Source organism: Suillus fuscotomentosus, assembly GCF_016647785.1.
Source record: "Suillus fuscotomentosus strain FC203 chromosome Unknown F5891scaffold_128, whole genome shotgun sequence".
In the NCBI taxonomy this organism is placed as follows: domain Eukaryota; kingdom Fungi; phylum Basidiomycota; class Agaricomycetes; order Boletales; family Suillaceae; genus Suillus; species Suillus fuscotomentosus.
This window is the reverse complement of record NW_024539640.1, coordinates 101,082-126,673: the sequence shown is the minus strand read 5'-3', so window position 1 is coordinate 126,673 and position 25,592 is coordinate 101,082. Positions and strand designations below refer to the sequence as shown.

At 47.9% G+C, this 25,592-nt stretch overlaps 9 protein-coding genes across 9 annotated transcripts; 4 read left to right on the top strand and 5 right to left on the bottom strand.

Annotated features, from left to right (window-relative positions):
- Nucleotides 1–20: 20 nt before the first annotated feature.
- F5891DRAFT_1069846 (uncharacterized protein) lies at nt 21–1,864 on the bottom strand (the record flags this gene model as incomplete). The annotated part of the gene is made up of 7 exons (XM_041363259.1): nt 1,834–1,864; nt 1,321–1,756; nt 1,140–1,271; nt 950–1,089; nt 487–898; nt 435–457; nt 21–414 (listed from the first exon to the last, which is right to left on the bottom strand). Coding segments are annotated over exons 2-7 (1,413 nt in total), but the record flags the coding sequence as incomplete, so codon positions are not given.
- Nucleotides 1,854–2,749, top strand: F5891DRAFT_1131568 (inorganic phosphate transporter; the record flags this gene model as incomplete). The annotated part of the gene is made up of 7 exons (XM_041364684.1): nt 1,854–1,902; nt 1,967–2,076; nt 2,133–2,169; nt 2,222–2,241; nt 2,295–2,363; nt 2,420–2,615; nt 2,673–2,749. The coding sequence occupies 7 exons, from the start codon at nt 1,854–1,856 to the stop codon at nt 2,747–2,749; spliced, it is 558 nt and encodes a 185-aa protein (XP_041218098.1).
- Nucleotides 2,750–2,924: 175 nt separating this feature from the next.
- On the bottom strand, nt 2,925–3,668 carry F5891DRAFT_91114 (mitochondrial ATP synthase g subunit-domain-containing protein). Its single transcript, XM_041373623.1, has 3 exons — nt 3,343–3,668; nt 3,057–3,283; nt 2,925–3,008 (listed from the first exon to the last, which is right to left on the bottom strand). Exons 1-3 carry the CDS (start codon nt 3,557–3,559, stop codon nt 2,958–2,960), a joined length of 495 nt encoding a protein of 164 aa, XP_041218097.1. The 5' UTR covers nt 3,560–3,668; the 3' UTR covers nt 2,925–2,957.
- A 6,485-nt stretch (nt 3,669–10,153) lies between these two features.
- F5891DRAFT_1069824 (uncharacterized protein) lies at nt 10,154–12,525 on the top strand. The gene is made up of 9 exons (XM_041363258.1): nt 10,154–10,397; nt 10,456–10,499; nt 10,556–10,573; nt 10,637–10,848; nt 11,054–11,120; nt 11,176–11,450; nt 11,512–11,642; nt 12,174–12,212; nt 12,272–12,525. The coding sequence occupies exons 1-9, from the start codon at nt 10,261–10,263 to the stop codon at nt 12,303–12,305; spliced, it is 957 nt and encodes a 318-aa protein (XP_041218096.1). The 5' UTR covers nt 10,154–10,260; the 3' UTR covers nt 12,306–12,525.
- Nucleotides 12,526–12,621: 96 nt separating this feature from the next.
- F5891DRAFT_1069823 (uncharacterized protein) lies at nt 12,622–15,182 on the top strand. Its single transcript, XM_041363257.1, has 6 exons — nt 12,622–12,795; nt 12,925–12,979; nt 13,035–13,207; nt 13,257–13,778; nt 13,839–14,087; nt 14,157–15,182. The coding sequence occupies exons 1-6, from the start codon at nt 12,717–12,719 to the stop codon at nt 15,167–15,169; spliced, it is 2,091 nt and encodes a 696-aa protein (XP_041218095.1). The 5' UTR covers nt 12,622–12,716; the 3' UTR covers nt 15,170–15,182.
- Nucleotides 15,183–17,454: 2,272 nt separating this feature from the next.
- Nucleotides 17,455–18,240, bottom strand: F5891DRAFT_1197675 (uncharacterized protein; the record flags this gene model as incomplete). The annotated part of the gene is made up of 2 exons (XM_041368519.1): nt 17,455–18,100; nt 18,161–18,240. 2 exons carry the CDS (start codon nt 18,238–18,240, stop codon nt 17,455–17,457), a joined length of 726 nt encoding a protein of 241 aa, XP_041218094.1.
- Nucleotides 18,241–19,511: 1,271 nt separating this feature from the next.
- On the bottom strand, nt 19,512–20,907 carry F5891DRAFT_1069784 (uncharacterized protein). The gene is made up of 3 exons (XM_041363256.1): nt 20,605–20,907; nt 19,730–20,544; nt 19,512–19,679 (listed from the first exon to the last, which is right to left on the bottom strand). The coding sequence occupies exons 1-2, from the start codon at nt 20,680–20,682 to the stop codon at nt 19,903–19,905; spliced, it is 720 nt and encodes a 239-aa protein (XP_041218093.1). The 5' UTR covers nt 20,683–20,907; the 3' UTR covers nt 19,512–19,679; nt 19,730–19,902.
- A 363-nt stretch (nt 20,908–21,270) lies between these two features.
- Nucleotides 21,271–22,322, bottom strand: F5891DRAFT_1069778 (uncharacterized protein). Its single transcript, XM_041363255.1, has 3 exons — nt 22,238–22,322; nt 21,988–22,129; nt 21,271–21,927 (listed from the first exon to the last, which is right to left on the bottom strand). Exons 2-3 carry the CDS (start codon nt 22,062–22,064, stop codon nt 21,288–21,290), a joined length of 717 nt encoding a protein of 238 aa, XP_041218092.1. The 5' UTR covers nt 22,065–22,129; nt 22,238–22,322; the 3' UTR covers nt 21,271–21,287.
- A 962-nt stretch (nt 22,323–23,284) lies between these two features.
- F5891DRAFT_1069775 (acid protease) lies at nt 23,285–25,350 on the top strand. The gene is made up of 7 exons (XM_041363254.1): nt 23,285–23,306; nt 23,364–23,379; nt 23,448–23,845; nt 23,902–23,999; nt 24,050–24,545; nt 24,592–24,862; nt 24,917–25,350. Exons 3-7 carry the CDS (start codon nt 23,569–23,571, stop codon nt 24,999–25,001), a joined length of 1,227 nt encoding a protein of 408 aa, XP_041218091.1. The 5' UTR covers nt 23,285–23,306; nt 23,364–23,379; nt 23,448–23,568; the 3' UTR covers nt 25,002–25,350.
- The last annotated feature ends 242 nt before the right edge of the window (nt 25,351–25,592 follow it).

Genomic DNA, 25,592 nt, shown 5'->3' with positions numbered 1-25,592 from the left:
CTCTCCTCGTCATCATCAACAATAGCGTCAGCGTCAGCATCTTCATACTGATCATCCTCATCCTCATCTTCCTGGTCCTGCTCAACGCTAGATCCATCCTCCTCGTCCTCTTCGTCGCTGATATATCCAGCGGAACGGACTGCCGCCTCGACTGGACCCCCGCGGTCCATTTGCTCGCTGGCGACAAGATAACGGGCACATAACATTCTGACATCATTCCACCACTCCATCATATCCTCATGACTACGAGAACGGAATGACCAAGCGTGTTGGCCACCCGTCATAGGCAATTTGAAAGAGCCATGTTTAGTGGTACCCGTACCATCTTTGCGACCCTCGATATGGAACTTGTGAGACTTTGAAGACGGCGTTGACGGAGGGCCAAGTGTGCACGCCGGAAGGAATAATGAAATACTGGAGTTTGACTGCCTGACTGAGATGGGTCAGACGTCGCAAACTCGTGCAGAATCCTGCGGGAGTGAGGACATAGTAGGCCTCGCGATAGGTCCTCGTAAACCTCTTCTTGCGTTCAAGATGTCCGTTATGCACGGCTATGACCGAGGTGTCTTCTTTCGAGGGGTACTGAATGGTTTCTGGATTACGCAGAGGGGTCTCGGGATCAAGAAGATGGTCAGACCTGGCTGAAAATGATATCCACTCCCGGTCGGGCGCAAGTGAGACCATGTTTCGACCCATAGTATGCCACGTATCTTGCACCGAATTAGTCATTCGAGATCGCCACTCATCATAAGTTTGCCAAGCCGACTGAATGGCGCGTACAATTCCTTCCTCGAAGTGGGCAGAATTCTGTTGCATTATTATAATGGATTTCTGAAGAGCATTTTCTTCATGAACTTGTTTTTGCAATTGTCTCATGACTGCTATGTTGGCAACATAACTGCGACACGTCAAAAGTGCATCTCATCGCAGGAAGCCTTGAAGTGCTCACGGATCAGTCTTATTAGTCACGCCCATCGGGGTATTCTTGAAAATGCTGACACTCGTTGCCAGTTCACCGATCATTCTTCCGGATAGCTCGCGTTCTTTGGCAACACTGGTGGCCAATTTACCAGTGTCGTTTTGAACATTCTGGCCGAACTCAGGGTGTGATACGTACACTATTCAGGTAGAGTACGCACCTTGATGTGCGCTTTAATTTCCGCGTGCAGTTTTTGTAGATGTTGCACGATGGAGCTATCGACGGTCCGACCCAGGTTTGCATGTTGGTCGGCAATGGCGCGTGTTTTGTCGCGAATGCCATAATATACGTCCTGATGCATTGTCTGAGAGATACAGTGGATCTAGCAAGGATCCTCATACCTGTAGGCCTCCTTCGCCTAGAAATTGATTTCCTGAGCGGAAAGGTACTTGAATTACTGCGCCAAGCTTCGTGTATTCCTTGGCGATGTTGTTCTCGATATCGGCGACGCCTTCAAAGTAACTGATGAGTTGCTTCACAATAGCTTTCCAGGAGACAAATCGCTCGATAAGAATATCGGATGGGCGGAGATCCTGTGGAGCAACGTTTTTCTTGATGAGAGATTGATTGCGCGACGAGGCTGTCGAGCCGTGCTTGCTGGCACGCGAAAGAGAGGTCGCACGGGATACGGTTGTAGCCTCGTTAAACATCATGCACCAGAGCTCAAGAAGAGAGATTTAATGGAGTTTTGAATTCTAGTCTGCTTTATTATGCAGTTATTACACGGAATTTGACGTCATCTAAACAGGATATGTGACATATTGTCACAAGCGCAGGTATGTCACATAATGCTGTCACGCCGCCTTCCAAGCTTTACCCGGACTCTCAAACTCTTCAAACTTCATTTTCGAAGGACTACCTAGTCAACACCAAAATGAACTCCGGAATACAGAACATCGTCATTTCCCTTGGTGCGATGCAAGGTCAGCATATACCATCTCATCCCGGAGGCTACTGACTTTCGAAACTCGTGTGACGTGTTCTCAGTTGCCCGTCGGATTCCATTCGATGACCCGGAGGTTCTGAACTATGTGCGGATAGGTTATGTTACAAGTCAAGTCATCATCCTGGGTGCATACTTCTTTGTTTCCTACAAGGTTAGCAGGATTTTTTAGAACACATACGTGGCATCTGAATATGTGCGATAACACAGGTCAGGCAGAAGAATGACCAGACCGTCTTGAAATATGGTCAGTCCGTATCTTAAAATTTCCTCGTTGTATATCTGAGCGTTTGTACCAGTCGATGCTCAAAATCCCATGGTAACATTCCATTCATATGGCAAGCAGAACACGTTAGGCTCACATGGTATTAGTCGCCCGACTCTGGAGGACTTGTGACTACGACGGTCCGCGACTATGACCTGTCCGAAACGTCGAAACTTGTACGTCACTTTTTTGAAAGAAAGAGGAGTTTGGGTTTATTCTGCAATTTTTATAGCTTCGCGCTGCGTACTTTGGTGTCGCCATGATGGCCTTCTTCCATCTGTACATGAAGTACACCCAGCCTCTCTTCATTCAAGCCCTCATGGGTTTGAAGAATCTATACGATGCAAAGCCTGTTGCTATTCACATTCTTGGGAAGCCTGCAGAAGGTGATCTCAAGAGACCGTTCAAGGCTGCATCAATGTTCGGAGGCACGTGAATTTTCCTACGTACTTGTCATGTCACTCAATGAACTATTGTGTTCTCAGCTGCCGCTGGTCCTCAAACAGACGCAGCATCAATTACGGAAGCAGAAAAGAAGATTGGTGCAAAGAAGGAGGATTAGAGTCTATACTTTATATTCTCTTGCTATACGCGACTTGGATATCTATATCACTTTCCGTGACTTGTCAATGTGGTACAACATACCCACTATCTGTCATAGAGATTTCGAAGGACGGGACACGGCATCATCTTGGGATATGTGAAATATCTATGCAATAGAATCGGTGTAGAGCATTATGACATGCTTTCGGCGATAAATAATGTGGTGTCTAATGAAGGTTGTATCCGACGATGCTTCTCCGCCCGACAATTTCTCCAATCTGTCGACAGTTAATAATTGTAACATCATAAGCCAGTGTAAAACAAACCTTGAAGATACCGTATGCTTCCACAGCGTATATGGCAACCTTGACCCACTCCCCGGAACTGAGTATCCCTCGCCAATATGCTTGGCTGCTAGCACGATTCCATAATGTTGAGTATGCGCTTCTTACTACTGCAAGGTCGGTGGGAGGTTGCAAACGCTCCGCCACATAAACCTGCTTCAACAATTCGCGTGCAACGGACAAGTTGTACATCACAGGTTGACGGTATGCTAAACACAAACAGAGCCGCATCAATGTTTGCAAAGAATGAAATCACGAAATGACATACATCCAAGCATGCTTCCAGCACGCTCACCGAGGGGACCAAGGAACTTTTTTGAGCTCTCCCAAAGCTTTTCCGCTGTCTTTTGGGCGGACCCGAGCGCGTCCTGGGTTTTCTTCTGCGCTGTCTCCGCGTTTGAGCTGGCGAAGCGTGAATACTGAGATGGTAGACGGCGGGGACGAGCAGCCTGTCTGAAGGCAGATGTCGAGAGTGTAGACCGCATTTTGGGTGTCTCCGAGCAGGTTGAGTAAACTACTGGAAGGAATGTCACGACACGGAGGCCAACGCTGAGGAAATAAAGAGGGTGGGAAATTTGGCAGAACTATTCTTACCCGGATATGTCCGACGCGCTTTACGACTCGAACACAACTTGAACAGGTATGCAGAAAGCATTATGTGACGTTTTGTGCTCATTGTGCAGACCTTCATATACCTAAAAATATTCCACACTGTGATCTCCATTTGATCAGAGTTCTTGAAGCTTACAGAATAATTTTGCCAGTGATTCTTCGAATTAATCTAACAACTGTTAGGTCAAACTGGAAAAAGAAAACAATGCAAGACAGCACGTCTTGTCCATTTCGACAATGAGTTTGATCTCGTGCGTCATGCCTGCCGTTAATCCTCTATCATGCAAGTTAACTGTCAACTGTCGACCCGCATGTGTAGGCGCACAATGGTCGAAGCGACGCAGCTCACAATTCCTAGTCAAGTGATTCAGCTGGTGCGCTTCGTGATTCTCGCAATCGTGACAGAGCACCCTGAACTTTTCTAAAAGGTCACCGTGCTAAGCGTTAGTATGAGATCCATTCTTGGCGTGGGGTATTCATCTACCACGCGTCTGGTTTTGTAAGAATTCTGTCGTATTCGAGATGTCGACCAGCGTAAACCAGGATTGGAAATCTGCTCTATCTGCTTTATGCAGCTCGTGGAGCTCGAGCAATCCTGAATGCTGCTGCATCAGCTTCTGGACTATTCCTGATCCCTAAGATGACAGGTACGTGGGTGTATTGCATCATAACTGTAGCTCACGATCACTCACGATCACTTTAGGAATAGACCGGTGAGGTTAGTGCTTTTTTACTTACTCTCACGGGACCACCTTCTTTAACCACCGCTGTATCCCTTTCAGTCCACGTTCTTCGCAGCATCTCAAGACAGCATCTCAAGAATGTTCCATTGATTCCATACCATCTCGACATAACGAGGCTTCGGCCGAATGTGGTAATGCATGAACGTTGCTTCTTCCTCTCGGGAGCTTACGAGATATAATCTTTTCCAGTTGTCTAGACTCTAGATTTATGCTAACGACGTCTAATTCTGTGATCTCCACATGAGGATATATTGAGAGGCATGTGGGATCACGTCATTCGCTACGGAAGAGATGTTCCAGTAGATGAGGTCCATTAACTTTGTCCAGGTCCCGCTTGTGTTCACTCACTGATGCCATTGAAGGGATCCTCGTTCCTACATAGCCATCTCGATATCTCACTCCCCACTCCATATATTTGGACATAATCCAGTCAGAACCCCGTAGCCGATGTCAAGTAATCAATGGATATTGGTAATGCCCACCCGTGGAGCATCAAGGGAACTTGGTGGATTGCGAGACGTTCCAAACGATGCTATACATTGAAATGACAAGTTCACCTTGTAAGGTACGCGAGGTGAGTTTTAGAAAATTCACACCGTGAAACTTGAATCTCCTGTGTCCATCCGTCGCAGTTTACGGAAGCGTTTTACACTAATCCACAGTGCACAGTGCAAGGATATCCGATGCAACACAGAGTATCCAAGGCATGGTGTTCATCCCATCGATAAATGTATCGATAGGTGCTACAAAGGACAAGATACTCTTATTTGTCTGATAAGCCTGATGTACCTAAGCATCTATTCTAGAGCTTGTTTCTGCTTGGTATTACGCCAGCAAGTGCGCACACGATCGACATAGCTAAGGAGATCACAGGGAGAAAGATAAACAATTTTCTGGATTGCTGATACATGGCATGTAACCGGGTGATCACTGATCATGGGGACTCGCATGATATTTCGTCAATATCGGTTAGGCCTCCTTGCCTCTTATCCAATTCATGTGAGTGCTGGAAAAATGATAGGCGAATCTCTAATACGCTTGCTCAAGCCAATCGTATACCACCGCAGCTGCCGACACGACACCGATGTCATTCGACCAGCTGTCCACGAACCTCCGACTCCGGTCATTTTCGAGGGATGAGTGTGAACGAGCGGTGAACATGACGGTCGTTTTATCCATGTTGGATATGCCTCCATCCGGTACCTTACTATCGCTAAGATGAACACCGTCGACATGGGAATTATGCCTTGATTGACCGAAGTTGTGAATCTGCAAAGCGGTCATAGATGTAAACACCGCAAAAGCTTTCCGGCGACTCATTCTCAATGTCATCCTTGGGTGTTCTTGCCATGATTGCCTTGATTCAGGGGTTCTGTCAAAGATTCCACGGATTTTGTCGACCTAACATATAACCGGCATATGTGCGATGCGGCCGCTTGCATAATTCTCAGTGAGCCTATTGCAGTCTCACATGTAGGTCACAACAAAACAGAAGAGGTTGAATTACAAGGTCGCTTGTTTCGGTCAATCTCTAAAATGCCTCAAAGTGCCGCTGTTCTATTCCCTGTCGCCTCAAGCCACCACCTCGCTCTCTCACAGCCATGGGGTCACGATGTCGCACGAGGGCATGAACAGATAGTTTCTCACTTCATATGAAATGTATCCGTGAGATTTAGAACCTCGGACCTTCAGGTTTGGAGAGAGCGATCCTGATGATTGTTCAGGTGCCAACAAATCTCACATGAACCCTCCGGACCAGACATGTATGGTATACAAGGCCCGCTCCCTAACGGTAGCGGGAACTATGTAAGTGGCCTGCTTAACCGTTGCTTTGTCGCGAGAATGCATTGCAAATATTCCATGTCATGATGATGCCTTCGTCGAGTCTATCGTTCTCCACATGGCAGATGCTAGGCAATACTGTCAATCTTGGTGTGTGAATTGCTTCTGTCACTCACTGGCTGCAGGCATCATCTAGCCATCGGGAGAGCCAAAGCCCGGGTTTGAGGTTCCTGATTTGACGACCAATTTATGCTGTTACAATCTTTCTACTTGGTATGTTTTACACATCCAAGTACAGTGCTGCGTAGTAATGCAGAAGAACAATCCAATCTGTTCAAAACTCACAACCTGAATGGCGAGAACAAGATGACATACATTTGAGAACATGGCCGAGACAAGAAATCTGATGTTATCTAATGATCTGTGCTTAGTAAATCTCAGGCCATGCAATCATCGATGATAAGGCTTGTCAGTTCGAGTAGCTTGTCTAGAGCCGCTACATGATCATCTGGAAGGGAAATTTCAAAAACCACGCATCTAGAACATGAACGGTGCCAGGGAAGGTTTGTGGGAGTAGGGATATCATAATTGATTTGACTAGATCTTTGTAAGCAGACAAGGGCTTTGAAGAAGTTACAATGAAATATGCCTCGCAGGTGTCATCTAAGTTGGCGATATCAAAACTGGCATGAGGGATCTCTATCAAACCGAGGGAAAGTGCGCCACGAGTGATTTTGGAATACGTCGGTATCACAAGCGATGGTTGCATGCCATGCAACAATGCCTTTTAAGTGCCGCAAGAGTAAGGTTCGCGACCCAAATCGTCGGACTTATCTGAATTATACAAATCTACATTAAACATAAGCAGTGCGGCACCACAATGGGGGATGAACTTACCTGCAGGATACCAACATAGAATAGCAACGCATCATCAAAATCGGTAGTGAATTTGTTGAATTTTGAGGCGAGCGTTATCTTTATCAGCAAAGTCTTCACGACGCCAGCGCAACAATCTGAAACTTTCCGGTAGCCCTCTTAAATCCCACTGTGCCCCCTCGCTCTACATTTTCTGGGCCTCAGCCGCATGATATTCTAGCGCCATGATGAGGTGACCGAGAAACTAAGCTCATGAGTACATTGTCTTGCTGGAAAGTTCCAAGTGGATAACTTGATTGTCTGATGAGCCTTGCTTGCGCGTACATCTTTGTCAGGAAGTATGTGTATTAATGAGCACTAATGAGGAGCGCCAAGCCAGCGCATTTCGGAGAGTTCATTGGACGCGGGCGTCCAGTCAGCTGACTTTTGGGCCATATGCATATGACGTGTCTTCTGGTAGAGGAAAGTGCACATGAATTGTTTACAACGATAGTGATTAATGATAAATTCGCAGAGAGTGGCGTGGTTGTCTCGTAGGATGCAAGGATAGTCCAGATCTCCGAAATGTGTTCGTTGAGGGAGATGCTGTCATTGCTAATGATGATCAGCTTCGGCCAATATTCGCACCTGTTCACAATTTCTTGAGGTGATTTTTGAGATTTAATCACTTCTTCGAACTTTGACTCAGTTATGGGTGAACGAGGAAATTCTAGGTGGCTACTAATGCCTGAAACCTCTCGTTGACACCATCATGGACGCTGGCGATTATCGCCGCTATACCTCCCTGTACTCCAGGTCCGAAAACGTTACCTGAGGTGAGAAGATTAATAAAATGACGCAGGGAAGGAACAAGCTGTTCCGACGATGACCCGTGTTTACCCAAATGGTCCCAAGAGCTAGCGCTCAGACGTACATCTCGACAAGGGCAAAATCTCAGGGATTATCCAGGATGTTGCTATCTATGAAATGAGCTAAGGATGACATCGAACGATGATATATAGGCTGGCCGCAAGTTAAGGCGGATAAGCAACTTTGAGAAAAGTTCAAGGTCGAGCCTCGGCAACTGCCGTTCGTCCTCGTCATCCAACCTATCGCTCGTTATCGCGTCGCTAATCCTAATACGGGGCGGTTGGTCTATTATCAGGTGACCGGTAAATGATATTGAAGTGATCCACTTGCGTACGAATGCCTGTACGTATGTCTACCATCCGTCACTTGACTGACCAAAGTTTGTGTAGCACTGGCAGGTGACGCCTGTCTGGTGCTCTTACTCGAGTCACTGGGCCGTCGTGTTTCCTCGGACGTCCCGCCAATCTTAAGCTCAAGCATGCATTTTTGGAATTCAGCTTCTACTACGATTACATCCCAGAAGCACGATGAGTTGGACCACCCACGAGTCTTGTCTATGGAACCCTCCGCCGCTCGCGTGCCTTTGCTATCACATTGAGGGCTATCCTTTTCAAATTTTCCTGCTCATTCTTCATGCGGCAACAAGTACTACAGTGCCACTAGCAGCCTTGTGATACAGATATCGTGCATCATGCTTCTGTATACTCCGATCCGACCTCAGCGGCGCCACGTCACTAGTCCCTCGAACGGTAGCACGGGCTGCATCTGAATTCTATATACTTCGAATATGAAAAACGTGAGGCAACGAGCCTGCACGTGGGTTTGATATCCGACTTTCATTTTGAAGGTTCTTGGTTAATCAAACTCTCTAAATGTATTGGTAACTGATACGAGTTAGCGCCTGCTTCAAAGCACATGCTCATGCGGTCATCCAACAGTCATCCGGTCCTCATGTAACTTTCTGATATCAAATTCCATCAAAGGAAATCGGTGTAATGGCGACCAATCTTATCTCGGATGCGGTCTGTTAGATGCGTCGATGGGCACTGTCTGCATCAGGGAAGTACAGTCGATGTCGCCTTGCTTCATTGGTCCCAGCTGGGGTCCTAAGAACACGGAGCACATGTACACGACCTGAATCGGTGTAATTGAATTTATGTCCGTCATGAATTCTACATTCTGTACTTTTCGCTGACATGGTACCTAAAAACTGCCGAATACAAAGTATTACATCGCAGCACCTAAATCGACTCGCAACGTGAGATCCGGGTCAAAATCTTCACAAGTACGATTTGGAATGCTGATCAGAGCACATGTCGATATACTCGAACTATGACGGGTAAAGTCCCGACTATTCTCGGTCCAACCCTTGGACTGAGAATGGTCCGGATCTTATCCAACAAATAGGCCGCACCATCGCGCCAACAAAATACAGGTCCTGGTGCGTGAAGACTAGTGGCCCGAGTTATTGAAATGAGCAACTTGTGGTTGAGCCATTCCATCATCTCGTCATAAGAGAAGGGACCTGCACCGCAGTCGGTGAAGAGTAGGCCTATTTACGCAACGCCATGGAGTACCTGGAACGGACCTCCGCAGACAGTGGTGTCCAAGTAAATCGAAGCTTCGCGATAAGGGCAAGACGACCCCAGCAGTTGGCCAGTGTGTCTTGGAGAACGTCTTATTGCACCTCAGGGATTCGGAAGTATGCTCAAGTTGAGCGCTCCATGATTGCTTCATGAGCATACAAATGCTCTTTGACAATCGTGTTTGAGGAAAACTTGTGCGCATCGATCCATGGCATTTTTCTTGGACGACGATCTGCCTTATCTGGTCCCTTATCGTCGTACTAATAGGAAAGGTTCCTTGGGAAAGAACCGAAATGATTCAATTTTGAGGGTGGTCGCGAGTAAAGGATAGCACTTGTAGTTGTTCGGATAACCCACGCTCAAGATAAGCAGTTCGCACGAGAACGGGTACCCGTGGTTTCGCTCCGTCGACGTCAAACGGAGATGGTAGAGTATCACCATTGGTGTGATGGAAGATCGAGGAAAACGTCTACGGTAGAAAAACTGCTGCTTTATAGGACGGACTGAAATGTGGTAAAAAAGCGGGATGCGATTTCGACGGACACCAGGGGGAAATCAGAGCGCTTACTCAGCCTAATATAGTCAGTCGCTTATCAGTCTGATTATAGTAGCGTGTGATATACCGCTACGCCGCAACAGTCTCCCTAATGCAGCCAACCTATAAACTTCTACAAGTTGAACGGGGTCTTGAACGTTGGAAGACCAACTGAAACTGCGAGCCTAGTCCCGTTGCCAATAATGTCTGAATCAGTTCTAACAAACACTCGATATGGCAAAGACCTCGTTCGCGTCTTTCGTGTTGTTCGGGATGGCGAGTTTCACCAAGTCGTGGAATACAATGTCAGCGTACTCCTAGAAGGTGATATCGAGACCAGGTCAGTGATTTGCATGGTATACTGTAAATTTCACCGTCTCTAATAATTGGGTATGCAGCTACACGGTTGCAGACAACTCCGTTGTTGTCGCAACTGACTCTAGTATGTAAATCTGTACGATGGTCCAGCTAAAGCTCACCGCATGACGTATCATATAGTGAAGAACATCACATATTGTACGTGTAACGGTGATAGAGGAGATACCAGCTAACCAAGATGGACACTGCGGCCATTACTAGATCTTGCCAAGATTTCACCCCACATCCTCAGCCCAGAACGGTTCGCATTGCATCTTGGAACTCACATTGTTTCCAGGTATGCGCACATACACCGTGCATTTATTACCTTGGAGAGGTTGCGTTGGTCTCGCATTGCCTTGGGTGCAAATGATCATCCGCACCCGCATTCATTCATTAGAGACGGGAATGACAGACAGACGGTCGAGGTCGAGGTACGGACTTTAATTGGACGTCATCTATGCTTCTCGAGCTCCGACTTGGCGGGTGGAGCGAAACTATGTATCAAAGTCGCTGAAGTGGAGTGTTCCCTTGCCGTCAATTGCCGAGCTGCGGCAACTCTCGGTCGAGACACTATCACCCTTCTCTTTCTTAAACGTATATATAGAGCTTATCAAACACTCCTTTCTTTCTCCCCAGGTCGATGCCTCTGCTGGCAAGGACAAGCTCTCAGCTAAAGTAACCTCGGGAATCACCGATCTCTTGGGTAAGCTTATCCTTGCACTCTCGAGCTTGTATTCACACATTCCTGCGCATCGCAGTGCTCAAGTCGGGTGGTTCTGCCTTTCACGGATTCATCCACGATGAGTACACCACGCTGCGGGAAGTGGACGATCGTGTGTTGTCAACCTCCGTGGACCTGACTTATACATTCGCGCCCTTATCGCTCATCTCCCCCACTGATGACAAGAAACTCGATTTCATTGTCCCAGAGGGCTTCGCCCTCGGAGGTGTTTGGGATGCAGTTAATGTTGCGACGCGGGTGAGAACTGCAACGCTCGATATTTTCGCCCTGGATTCCAGCGCTAGTGTGCAAGTGCGTCATAGACTTCGATCCTCGTGTTGTGCACGTTTCTGATGGTTCTATTTAATGACAGGCAACGTTGTTTAAGATGGGGCAACGCGTCATCGCGGAGAACGCGGGCGTCGCGTCCGTCACGTACAAACTGCCAAACAAGCACTATATCCCAGTTGATATGAAGTACATCGGAGTGGATAACACTACACCGTTGAGTATCATTTTATTTTATTTCTTCAGCGCCCATTGCCTTTCTTCCTTTTTCTTTTTCTTGACATCACCTGGGAGCCACCGGCTTTGCCTGTGTTGCCTGAGGACGAGGCCAGTGATCGCAATTGCGATCGAATCGTTTAATTTTGTCACTGCCTCGGATTTTGAAGACATCTTATGACGCGACACGGGGAGTTTCTAATTAAGGGGAGGGCTAACTTGGCATCAGCTCCCCTGGCTTCTTAAGAATGCCGGCACACTCTGACGAGGAAGCGATCCACAGTGTTGGGCCGTGAGATCGCTATCCATCATCATGATGAGTGTGAAGTTGTTCGCACTGTTCCTGTCGCGGAGATCCGTAGAACAGGGACAGGACAACGAGGGTGGTGATCACGCTCGATGCAATGCCTTTTCATGACGCCTGCCTTCTCCGGAGCCTATTACCAGACGCCCGGCAGCGATCTGCTATTCATGTTTATAGCCCTATGACGATTGAATCGGAGAGATTACTGATTAAATTTACGGTGATAGGGCGAATGCTGAAGTATTCGTGCCCGTCTCCGCACCAAGGTGAAGACACGTTTCGTAGGAGTGTTTTGATGAACTGACGTCAGTGTGCGTGTTTGTAGCGGGTTGATCTCCGCCACGATCTCCCGCAAATAGGTGACATCAAATGGCGTCACACGCTAAATTGCCAGCATTGTCTTGACGACGGGAACGGCAATTTGTTTTTCGAACTTTTATTTTGATTTTTAGGGAAGATGATGTGGAGGGTGAAGAATGGAGAGGATGATGTGGAAGAAGGTCAGAGTCGTAGGATGAACCTATAATGAATGGAATGACAGTTAGGGGAGATATAAGAGATTTGATATTATGTAAGAAAGCAGTGTCAACCGATAAGGTATGTATGACATCATAAACGGCCGACGCCGAAGGTTATAGATCCAGGTGTTTTGGTAAGGATAAATATGTGTACAAGGTTTGTGTCATCGGATAGTATCATCCACTCGTCCACGACTTGAACTCTGGAACTTCTTCTCTAACTCTCACTACCATCCACTAGATTCTATACCAATGGGTGGTGACCATCAATGTCCTGTCTGTCAGGCTACTTTCACTCGTCCACAGCACGTCGCTCGTCACATGCGATCACGTATGTACTTTTTTCCATTCTAGCACTAATTTCGCTCCACTTTGCCACGGGAGCCTTTTACCCCCTGTCCTTACAATCTACCTCCACCATCATCATTTTACTGACCCACATCGGCTCGCTCCTCAACAGATACAGGTGATCGCCCCTACAAGTGTCAGTATTGTGGAGACCAATTTGCACGCAGGTAAAGTCTTCAGCCAAATGGTTTATTTGATCTTGGTTAACTTAATCTACCTCAGCGATCTTTTATCGCGCCACGTCAACAAGTGTCATGCAAATGAAAAACCGCCACAAACTGCCACCAATGGTCGTCGTAAAGGCTCTGCTTCAACCTCTCGCGCAACTACTTCAAAGCAAGCATGTGATCAATGCGTCCAATCAAGCTTACCGTGCGACGGTTGCAATCCTTGTTGTACGTTTGTGCCCCAAAACCCACGATTCTATTCTTACTCTTGTTCTAGCAAAATGCTCACAACGCAAGGGTCGGTGTACTTATGTGAAATTCCACCGTCAAACCGCACCAAGTGGTCCTGGTCATCATGTGCCCCGCCCCGCCTCCCTTTCTTCTTCTCTTGGGACTGGACGGCTATCAATGGACGACTTCATCCTTGGTCCTTCCCCAGTGAGCGTACCCAGTATGGAGACTTCCTCGGGTGATCCGCTTTACACAACCCCGTTTTCCTTCAATCATGTGTATGCTTCGTCAGCAAACCCTGTACATCTTCCCATGTCGCTCTCTTCCGACTCCGAGATTGCTGGAAGAAATCGGGCACAAGCTGACCTTATGCGTCATGCCGGAGCTCCCATGCTTGCAAATCCCCAAGGTTCACCGGCACTTCTACCTGAGCTTTACACGGACCACAACCAACCTTCCAACAATTGGCTTGGATGGGGCGAGAGCACAAACCCGGGGTTGACTACTATACAAACTAGTCAACCCCAGTTCGCGTCTTTGGATGAAGCTTTCTCACAAAATCAATATGGTGCGGACGGTTTAGATAACTTCAACTCAGAAATGTTCACTGGGCCCTTCATTGGATTAGCCTACCGGCCTCGCCGAGACTCCGTTGATTACAGTGACGGCAGTAGCGCTTCGCAATCCATGCCTTCTAGCGCTACTTCGTCCAACGTCCATCTCCCCCTCTCGGCGGGGGATATGTACCAGGGCGTTTCAGAGGACTTTCAACAGCGAATGCTGCTTGACCCTCAACGCCGAAGAGACTCGATGTCCTCTACCTCTGCACCTGAATCCCACGACCAGCAGTCCGATGAACATTCTCGAGTCGGTGAAGGCGGGTTCTCCTCCGCATTTGGACTCATGTCTATTGACGACCCAAATGTCCTTGCTGGGCTCTCAACAGATGGCGTACCTTTCTTCTCAAACGCTGCAATGAATATGCGACCTCATTCGCCGAACGTTACTCCGATGCCGCCCAAGGCACTATCACAGCAGCAGCTCAGAGATCGCGGCATGTCACTCTCTGCGTTGCCCACACCTGGTCTAGGTCGTGACGACTTCATGTGGAAGGCATTCATACGCACGCCTATGAGTGGACCTCAACTCGCTGGCTCAGAAGTGCCGGGCACCATGCCGCAATCTCCCTCTTCACGCCGAAGAGTTCGTGTGTCCTCTCTTCCAAGTTCCAAAACGCCTACCGTAGAACGAGCCCTTCCTGGTATGGCAAACGGCAATGGAGAGGGAACTCGCATGACGCTCCATGGCAACCCTGAAGATCTTCGGAGCTATGAAGCTGCTGTCAATGCTCGCAACGCATCGCTCAACCTCAACCTCCCAAAACGGCGAGGTACGCGGGGAAACCCACCTGCATCTGTTTCTTCCGGTGCACGTGGCACTAATCGTCGCACAGATACCACACATTCGCAGTTGAATATCGGTTTTGATTTGAACGCCAGCCGTCCTTCAAGCTCCTCGTCGGCATCGTCACTTTCGCAGGCATTCATGTCTCATCTGCCTCCCATGAAGGGAGCTGCGCCACCAATGAATGGGGTGTCCATTTCGTTGCCTGTACCTCGTGTGAGCAGCATGGGAAGTTCAAGCACTCAAAGCGGGTCAAGAGATGGGTCAAGAGAGTCATCTGTTGCCTCTGACTGCACAGGAAGCTCGGAGGGCGAAATGTTCCGGCCTGCTTTCAAGCGTCTCCCTTCACAGACCCTGGGTCCGGCCAATGCCAAACGTGCTCAATTCGAAAAGAACGGAGTTGCTGAGAAGGAATCTATCATTGTGAATGGTGACCGTACTATGCTAGGCGTTTCCAATGGTGGCTCGCGTCACGTCACTGTGCTTCCTGGCCGTGCTCGCCAATCGAGCGAGAAACATTCGTCTCGGAATGGTTTCAACGTGCCACGACAATGAAGGATCCATCCTCTTCACTTCACTTCCGTCACATTCGTTGTTCTGTGTTGTGATTCGTGAACCATACCGTACGTTCTTCTGATACCTAAGGCTATTTGTTGGACATAGTTATTTCTTCTTCGGGTGTTGTCGCTTACTTTTCTTTTGGCTTCATTGTGTTACAATTTGGATACCTTATTCTCATGTATACTACGGCGCGCGTACGACACCCATACACGAACGCAAGTAGTACTGGCTAGTGATCATAGCACACGCTGCCAGTGACTAGCATAGTATGTTACAAAATAAAGCTTGTACAGTCCTGGTAGTTGGGTGTGTGTTGGAGTCTACTACTGGTACTCGTCGAATTCGAGGGCCACGGTAATCGTGAGGACCGGTAGATTGTTGTAGAGCTTTATTTGAATATGCTCGTTGGCAGCACCAAGAACTCTATAATATTAAATTTGTAATGGTCGACCAGACGTGGTGTAGCCTATGTACCACTACCAGTCGCTACACTTCATGTCATTTGTCAAACATGTGAAATCGGATCACCTGGCAGACCGCAGGGAATTCCCCTGGTTCCAAAATAATTCTTGCAGGAGTGATCATCCACTGGTTCGCTTCCGGACGATCAGGTTCAAGTCGGTGCTTTTTTGTCAAACTCGCTGCTTGAAATTTTTTTACTTCCGGCAGTTTCTCGACAGGTAGGCTATGGCATTCACTGTTCTGGCAGTGTGTCACAGTCTAATGTTCAAAATCCCAGAGTGACCGTCCGATGCCGTCGTTCGTCCACGATGAGTCACTCACACGACATGACTCATCATTCGAACTTAGCTGCTACCTTTCGGTCGATGCACAGATACACCGAGTCAGTGACTTCGGTGCGTTACCCTCGTATGTGGTAGATTGATGAACAGATCTACCTAGCAGGCCGTTCATTGTCGATTGTGCGCTAGGCAAAACTATCTATCGAATCTTTGCCGAGGTACACGGATCTTGGTGATGGCATCGTACTTCAACAGCCTTCCTGCTAGATCGACGTTCTCAATTCCCTGGCCAATAATGTCAAGGATCTGTCAGCTATCGTCGGGTCGAAGCCATCAACGGACGGAACACATTGTGATTTTGCCGACTAAACGCGTAGTGCTATTGATAGGATTTCGTCTTGATGCGATGAGTAATTGGACATTGTTCGGGAAATGTAAGTCTTACGATTGTTCATCGTTCATCATGACATTGTACTTTTGCGCAACCCTTAATCACTGTAGGAACCGGACATCTCCGCTAACGACGAACTTACCTATCATTGTGGATTATGTAGGTGTATTTGAATCTGCAAATGATCTGATACGACGAAGGCGGAAGACCCCTAAAATTAGAAAAGTAATATACTATGACTTGCGACCTTCGCAATACCTTGATTTTGGGGGTTTATCGCAGTTGGTGCGCAAGCTTGTGCTTTTCTCCCTTTGAATGGTTACTAAGTCAGGCGGCTCAGATCAGTGCTGTTCCCTGCCACTGCCCTACCCAACATATATTTGCAATGGACTATTGCCTCACTTGATTTACTCTTTCCTCTGCTGGCGGGCGATGTGCTCTTCCCCTCTCGCGGTCCGGCCTTGAACAATTTTGGCACCCCACTGGCTGTTTTAATTGTCGATCACCCTGATTCTTCCACCGCCGACTCCTTGTGGTTACCCACCGCTGTTCCCACTGGCAACCCTGCTCCACTTCATCTACCTTGGTTTCTAATTCCAGAGGCTTTTGGTGAAGATCTCGCTCGTGCTAATTTATACATTCGACGAGGATCATGTCACTTGCACTATCACTTTGTAAGGCAGATTCTGTGCAGGCCACCGCAGATAAATGTGGGCGAGTGAGCAAGGGGGTAAAATTTACCGCAACAGAGAAGGCAGTAAAGTTTCGGGACGTCCGAGCTACTGACTCGTATAAATTCGATATCTGATATCGTTTTGGGTACAAATACAAGAAATCCACATCACGAGCCTGCGCCCAGTTATTTCTGATGTTCTGGTTCTTCCAAGTCGTGACTCGTGAGTACTTGAGTACCGTCCCCGCTGCGATTTTGGTGTCGAGTTTGTCACGAGTCCGATAGGTCGGCTTGGGCTTAACTTAGAGGGGGGCCACATAACATTGACCTAAGCCAGACATGCGGTGCGCACTTCGTGATTGCGACGGTGGCCTGGGTTGACCTATTGAACGAACTTGTCATTGTTTGAAACGTCTTCAAGATAACTGCTATAGTACACATAAGCTTCTACGCCAATTTGCACCTCTTCTTTCTACGCCAATTTGCATTTCTTCTCAACATCTGCAAGAAGTTGGGCCCATTTCCCTCCATTCCAGGAACTGATCCTGGCCCACTCATCTTCCTTCAGAACTCGTTTGAACCACAGCAAGTAACAAGCCACGACGATGTCTGCATAGGAAAAAGTGTCACCCATGAACCACTTCCCGTCTGTCTTCTGGTACCAATCGTAAACAGTATTCTTGTACCCCTTCTCTAGCAGGGCCCAGTCTTCATCGTAACTCTCATCCCAAGGCAGCGCGATGTCAATGGAACGAGCTTTGGTGAAGAACTTCACACTGGCGAGACTCATGATTTCCGTGGAGCGTACCCAGATAGACTTGATAGAAGGCGTGATGATTTGGTCCAAGTGGGCAGAGTTGAACTCGCGTATCGCAGATTCCGAGTTGTTAGGAAAAATAGGCTTCTCGGGATATGTCTTCTCGAGGTAGGAGGCGATTTCGAGGGAGTCGGTGATGAGGGCACCGGTGTTAGGGTCGCTGAGGACCGGGATGGGGTAAACATCCGTGCCGTCTAAACGTTTGTCTGGCTTTGCACCGATGGCCTGCATAGCGATCGAGATGTCTGCGTATTCGACCCAGACAGTCACGAACGGAAGACCCTTGTAGCTCAAAACGAACCTGAGACGTAGTAGACTTTGGTCAGATATCAAAGTGACACACAGAACATAAATTACTGACCTTGGCTTTGCGGGGTTGGGCGACCAGCTAATGCCTGGTAGGTTGGAGACGATATCATATAGGACAAGTGTCTGCGTCATGGTGTACTAAGACGTGCGGTTTGAAGTGCTACGGCCAATCTTGAGACTCTTTTTAAAGGCTGAGGGGCTTCATTGGTAAGCACCTGAGCTTGGTTAACATCCTCGAACACCGGAACTATACCTCTATGCAGCACGGATTATGGGCGATGTAGTACCGCCGCAGTTGGAAAGGTTGATAACGATAGGACCAGAATAAAAAGGCGCCGTCGTGCCAGAGGAATCAAATACATATGGGAATGGGATAAAGCTCGTACCTTGTTAGAAGTCAGTGGTGTCATTAGATGCTGCGTTGGAGTGCCTGACCTCCTCTAACGGGGGTATGAATTGGAGATGCAACCAATTGGGCGCATTGCGGTTGCAGGCACAAAGTATGGTGTTGGTATTGATCGAGATCCTTGATACATGTTAGTAAGAGGCCTAGGACATTGAAGAAGGTTCACTTACGGGTGTGAAACACCCGCCAGAGGTTAAACCGGTTATAGTTGATCAGCTCCCAGCAGCCCACTACACACAAGGGAGGCAGCCATTCCTTTTTTGTGGCCTGCACTTGCGCATTGTACAAAATGTGATGCGCGCTTCGTAGTCTAGATGACTCAGCCTGACTAACCGTTTGCGCTGCTATCTATGTCAGTAAGTTAGTCCGAGGACGTCCGGAACATGGAAACTCTAGGTCCAGTCTACGTAGAGTCTACTCTGGGTCCTGTCTGGGTCCTGTCTCAGTGGTGGAGGCTATACCGTCATAAGCTTTGATACAAAGCCAGGGATACTAGAACAATAGTTATGCATGCTCACCTAGCATTGCCAGCCCTCATGTATGCATGCATACAAGTGGAGAATCAGTTGAGGAAGCGTACATAAAGCATACAGTTAGAAAACAGTTCTTCTCAAACATCTCCGCCCGTCGCCTAAAGATAGATTTAGCATGGTTCTCGGACATCTCCGCCCGGATGCTTGTCTAAAGATAGATTTAGCACGGACATTTCCGCCCGCCTCGGAAGGCATCAATGTGGCCGTGGAAGAATATCCGGACCTTGCCGGACCTTGCTACAGCTGCGCACTGGCCAATAATGTCAAGGTATCATCGGGTCCAAGCCATCAACGAACGGAACACATTGTGATTTTTCTGGCTCAACGCGTAGTGCCATTGATAGGATTTCGTCTTGATGCGATGAGTCGTACATTATTCGGAAATGGGAAATGTAAGTCTTACGATCGCTCACCATCAATGACACCATGACATTGTACTTTTGCGCAACCCTCAATCACTGTAGGAACCAGACATCTCCGCTAATGACGAAACCCATCAAATATTGTAGATTATGTAGGTGTATTTGATTCTGCAAAGGATCTGACACGACGAAGACGGAAGACCCCTAAAATTGGAAAGTAATGTATGACTTGCGACATTCGCAATACGTTGATTTTTGGGGGTTTTGTTGGTGCGTAAGCTTGTGCTTTCTTCCTATGAGTGGTTACTTAGGCGGCTCAGATGAGTGCTGTTCCCTGCCACTTTTCGTGCCAAATCCTGGCTCAGGGGGTCCACACGACCTAAGCTTAGCGTGCACACTTTGTGACTATGATGCTGGCCTGGGTTGACCTGTGGAAGGAACTTATCATTGTTTGAAATGTCTCCGAAATGAATGTGATAGTATGTGCAATCCTCTACGCCAATTTGCACTCCTTCTCAACATCCACCAGAAGTTGGCCCCATTTCCCCCCATTCCAAGAACTGATCCTGACCCACTCATCCTCCTTCAAAACTCGTTTGAACCACAACAGACAAGAAGCCACGATGATGTCTGCATACGAAAAAGTGTCGCCCATGAACCACTTCCCGTCTGTCTTCTGGTACCATTCGTAAGCAGTATTGTACCCCCTCTCTAGTAGGGCCCAGTCTTCACTGTAGGTCGCATCCCAAGGCAGCGGCACGTCTATCGAACGAACTTTGATGAAGAACTTCGCACTGGCGGGACTCATTATTTCTGTGGAGCGTGCGAAGATAGGCTTTACACCAGGTACAATGAATCTGAAATGGGCAGAGTCGAACTCGCGTATCAAGGATTCTGAGTTGTCGGGAAAAATGGCCTTCTCGGGATATGTCTTTTCGAGGTAGGAGGCGATTTCGAGGGAGTCACTGATGAGGGCACCGGTGTTAGGGTCGCTGAGGACGGGGACGGTGTAAACATCCGTGCCGTCTGAACGTTTGTTTGGCTTTGCACCGATAGCCTTCATAGCGATCGAGATGTCTGAGTATTCGACCCAGACTGTCACGAATGGAAGACCCTTGTAGTTCAAAATGTACCTGAGGCATAGAAGACCTTGGTCAGATATCAAAGTGACATACAGGACATGGATTACTGACCTCGGCTTTGCGGGGTTGGGTGACCAGTTATTGCCTGGTAGGTTGGAGAGGATGTCATACAGGACAAGTGTCTGCGTCATGGTGTGTTAAGACGTGGGGTTTGAAGTGCTACGGCCAATCTTGAGACTCTTTTTGAAGGCTGAGCAGCATCATTGGTAAGCATCTAGCTTGGTTAGCATGCTTGAACATCAAAACTATACCTCCATGTAGCATGGATTATGGGCGATGTACCGCCGCAGTTTGAAAGTTAGCAACCAGTGGTGTCATCGGAAGCTGTGTCGGAGTGGCTGACCTCCTCTAACGCGACGCATGTTATGGTGGGGTATTGATCCTTGATGCGTACTAAGAGGTCTAGGACGTTGAGTCATCGAGAAGAGGTTCACGTACGGGTGTCAAGCGCCCGCCATTTGTGGCCTGCACGCATTGTACAAAATGATGCGTGCTTGGTGGCTGTATAAGTTGCATCAATGACTCAGCCTAACTAACCGTGTGCACTGCTATCCATGTTATTAGTAAGTTAGTCCAATCTCAGGCTCAGGAGGTCCAGGCCCACATAACATTGATCTAAGCCAGACACGTGGTGCACATTTCGTGAACGGTGGCCAGGCTGGGTCGTCCTGTTGAAGGAATTTATCATTGTTCTCAATGTCTCCGAAAAAACTGCTATAATACTACACGCAGTCTCCTACGCTAATCCGCACTCCTTCTCAACATCTGCGAGAACTTGAGCCCATTTCCCTCCATTCCAAGAACTGATCCTGACCCACTCATCCTCCTTCAGTACTCGTTTGAACCACAGCAAATAACAAGCTACAATGATATCTGCATACGAAAAAGTGTCACCCATGTACCACTTCCCGTCTGTCTTCTGGTACCATTCGTAAGTAGTATTGAACCCCTTCTCTAGTAGGGCCCAGTCTTTATCGTAAGTCGCATCCCAAGGCAGCGGGATGTCTATGGAACGAACTTTGATGAAGAACTTAGCACTGGCGGGACTCAATATTCCTGCGGAGCGTACGAAGATAGACTTAAAAGCAGGTAGAATGAGTCTGATATGGGCGGAGTTGAACTCGCGTATCAAGGATTCTGAGTTGTTGGGAAAAATGGCCTTCTCAGGATATGTCTTCTCGAGGTAGGAGGCGATTTCGAGGGAGTCACTGATGAGGGCGCCGGTGTTGGGGTCTTTGAGGACGGGAACAGTGCAAAAATCCGAGCCGTCTGAGCGTTTGTTTGGCTTTGCGCCGATGGCCCTCATAGCGATCGAGATGTCTGAGTATTCGACCCAGGCGGTCACGAACGGAAGACCCTTGTAGCTCAAAACGAACCTAGGGCCCAGCAGGCTGGTCAGATATCAAAGTGTGACATACAGAATATGAATTACTGACCTCGGCTTTGCGGGGTTGGCTGAAAAGTTATTGCCTGGTAGGTTGGAGAGGGCGTCGTACAGGACAAGCGTCTGCATCATAGAGCACTGAGACATGGGGTTTGAAGTGCTGCGGCCAATCTTGAAACTCTTTTTAAAGGCTGAACGGCTTCATTGGTAAGCACCTGAGCTTGGTTAGTGCATCGATGAGTTCTTGAACACCGAAACTATATCTGTGTATATAGAGGCAACCGTATGGCGTGGATCGTGAGTGACATACCGCCGCAGTTGCAAAGTTAGCAACCAGTGGCCCATCATCGGATGCCTGTGTGTTGGAGTGGCTGACCTCCTCTAACGCGTTATGGTGGGGTATAAATTAGACATATAACCAAGGCCCTGTGACGTATTACGGTTAGCTCGATACATGGCAGGCACGGTATAGCGTTGGTATTAATCCTTGATGCTTACTAGTCCACATTGGGCAGAGGCCTACTATTGAACCGTATCAGGAAGACAGTTGACATACGGGTCTCAAGCGCTAGCCAGAGATTGTGCTTGATCAGCTCCTGATAGCCCACGACACATGGGGAAGGCAGCATTCATTCTTTGTGTCCTGCACTTGCGCATGGTACAACTGTTAAGTGTGATCGCGCTTTGTGGCGGTATAAGTTTTGACTGACCATGTGTGCCATACTCCGGGTATCATCATTCTCCACCAAAGCCTGCTTTCTATATTATCTTGCTGACAGTGCCGCATACGCTGTTGCCGAGTTATTCAACAGCATCAATGTCTCAGGTATGGAGGATTGTACCATTGTGTCCTATAATTTATCGGCATTACACAAGTATTCGAAAACACGAGCCCGCGTCGATGTCACCGTCCCTGTCAGCCATCAATGCATCAACATCCTCGCACTCGTGAACAACAACGACGAGTTAGAAATGTTGTCCGTTTCTGCATCCTTCATTGAAGTCAGACAAGCTTTAAAAATATTCTGTCTCACGCACCCACTAATAAGTTGAATGAGCCCAAATAGACACTCCGTTTCCTGCCAGTGGCGAAAGCAGAATCTTGACTCAAAGCGATCAAGGCTCCGAGTTGGAACAGGGTACTTATGTACCAGTAACCACATATGTACTCGGACTCGAGTGTCACCTCGTGTCGGAACCAATCAAGGCTCCGAGTTGGAACAGAACTAAAATGAACAAAGTGAGCGTTACGTAAATAATGTTCAGATGAGCTGAAATTGCCAATCACGCCTGAAAATTCTCAGTGACACAGTGACACTAGTACCACTACTGAGGGTTTTTGCTAACATAAATCCTGCAGGTTATTCAAAGGTCGTTTTCAGACTTCTGCTGCAACCATTCACTAACCGACAGCTATTTCCTGCATAGATGAATTTCATGGGACTAGAATGCATCTCCACGCGATGAGCGCTCAGCCCCGGGCCCAGTCACATTTCAAGTTAACGTAGTGATTTCGAAATCTTGCTATTGTTCGCTTCTGTGATTCAGATATTGCCAGAATAACGTTCTGATGCCTTTCATTACAGACCACCATATAAAATGGCTCGCCTAGGAAGGATGCCACATCAAGAAGATGCTTCCTTCCAGATCGCTGTCATCCCTTCTTGCCCTCCCGGCACTTGCCTTCCTCTCACTCTCAGCGAGCGCTTCCCCTCATCCTCGGACAGCGTCAAGCCCGGCTACTCTTAAACTTGCCGTTAGAATAAACTCGTACGGGATCAAGAACATCGCGGCTGCAGATAGAGCTCGAATCCAAGCCCGACAAGCTGGCGACAGCTCTTCTATCACTGTGACCAGTACTGGGGCGATATACACCGCTGACATTGGTGTTGGGAACCCAGCAACGTACTGTAAGTTGCTTGTGCTCCTCAGTTTCTTTTTCTGATGCATTGCCAATTTCATACAGACACACTCTCCGTAGACACCGGAAGCTCAAATACCTGGATCGGAGCCAACAAAGCTTACGAAAAGACTGTCACGAGCCAGGACACAGGCAATACATTCGTGAGTATTTGTTTTTCCGTGACACATGCATTTTGTCAAACCGTTTCCAGTATGTTGCATACGGCGACGAGTCGGGCAAAAAGAAATACGCTTCTGGAGAGGAATATATCGACACCGTAACGCTCAACTCTGATCTGGTTATCGACAACCAATCTATTGGCGTCGCATCTAGCACCTCAATAGGTGATGGTGTCGATGGACTTCTTGGCGTCGGACCAGTTGGTTTAACGCGGGGCACCGTCAGTAATACAGACGAAGTTGCAACTGTGACGCAAAATCTCTATATGCAAGGAACGATTAGTTCGGAAGTCCTCGGAGTGTTCTTCGCACCTGCTTCCTCCTCCGATAGCAGTGGCGAGCTCACATTCGGTGGTTATGACGCCTCCAAAATTACTGGAGATGTCAGCTACGTGTCGATCACATCGACATCTCCAGCGAGCACATATTGGGGCATTGATCAATCCATCAGCTATGGGGATACGCCCATTTTGGATGAGACAGCTGGTATCGTCGATACCGGAACCACCCTGATTCTCATTGCCACTGGTAGGTGTCTTGTACGACATGAAAACCTTTCTAATCCACTATTCAGATGCCTTCAACAAATATCAGTCTGCCACGGGGGCGACCTTCAATGAGGAGGTTGGCTTGTTACAGATCTCATCCGACCAGTACGACCAGCTGTCACCCTTGTATTTCGCTATTGGTGGGGTTACTTATGAGCTCACCCCGAATGCGCAAATCTGGCCTCGATCGTTGAACACCGCCGTCGGTGGTGATGCCAACAGCATATACCTGGTCATCGCTGACAATGGGAGCCCCAGCGGTTCTGGCTTAGATTTCACGAACGGCTACTGTTTCCTGTACGTCAAGTCACCTTTTCCGGCCAAATAAATTGCTGAATTGTGCTTCCATAGCCAGCGGTTTTACTCGGTGTACGACACGACAAACTCTCGAGTCGGGTTCGCCACCACTCAGTACACCGATGCTACAACAAATTAAATTCCTCTTCACGCACGATCACCGTTCTATTCGTATCAGCATATATACCCAACGTACCTTACTTGAATTTTGTCTTTAATGTGCATCGGTGCATGGTTGAGAGTGGTGCTACGGTAAGACCGACCGGACTATGACGACTTTCTTCCAGCATCTTATGTGTGCTCAGCATAAGGTTGGCCCCGTTATGTCCACTGTATGGTTCTGTGCACACGAGGAAGATCTTGATTAGAAGTCGGTTTGTTATCAGCATCATAATATTCAGACAGATGATCAAGCGCCTATAGAATCCTAATGGGACATGTTTTCATATGAGTGGAGCAAGTTTTGAACTCATAATGCGCTGGTAATCGATCTTCAAAACGCTGAATCAGAGTCGGGGCATAATCAGCCACCCCAACACCACGCCGACTTTGAACTTTATAGTACTACTGGCATGAATTTAGACAAGTTGGTAGATAGAGCGGAGCAGGTAAGCAAACGGGTCCAGGGTCGGTTATAAGTTACTAGTCATAGAATATTCCGCCATCAATGCAAGTCACACGATCGTTTTGATGGCTTGATCGGCTGATCAAGTTATTGGCCCACGTCTGC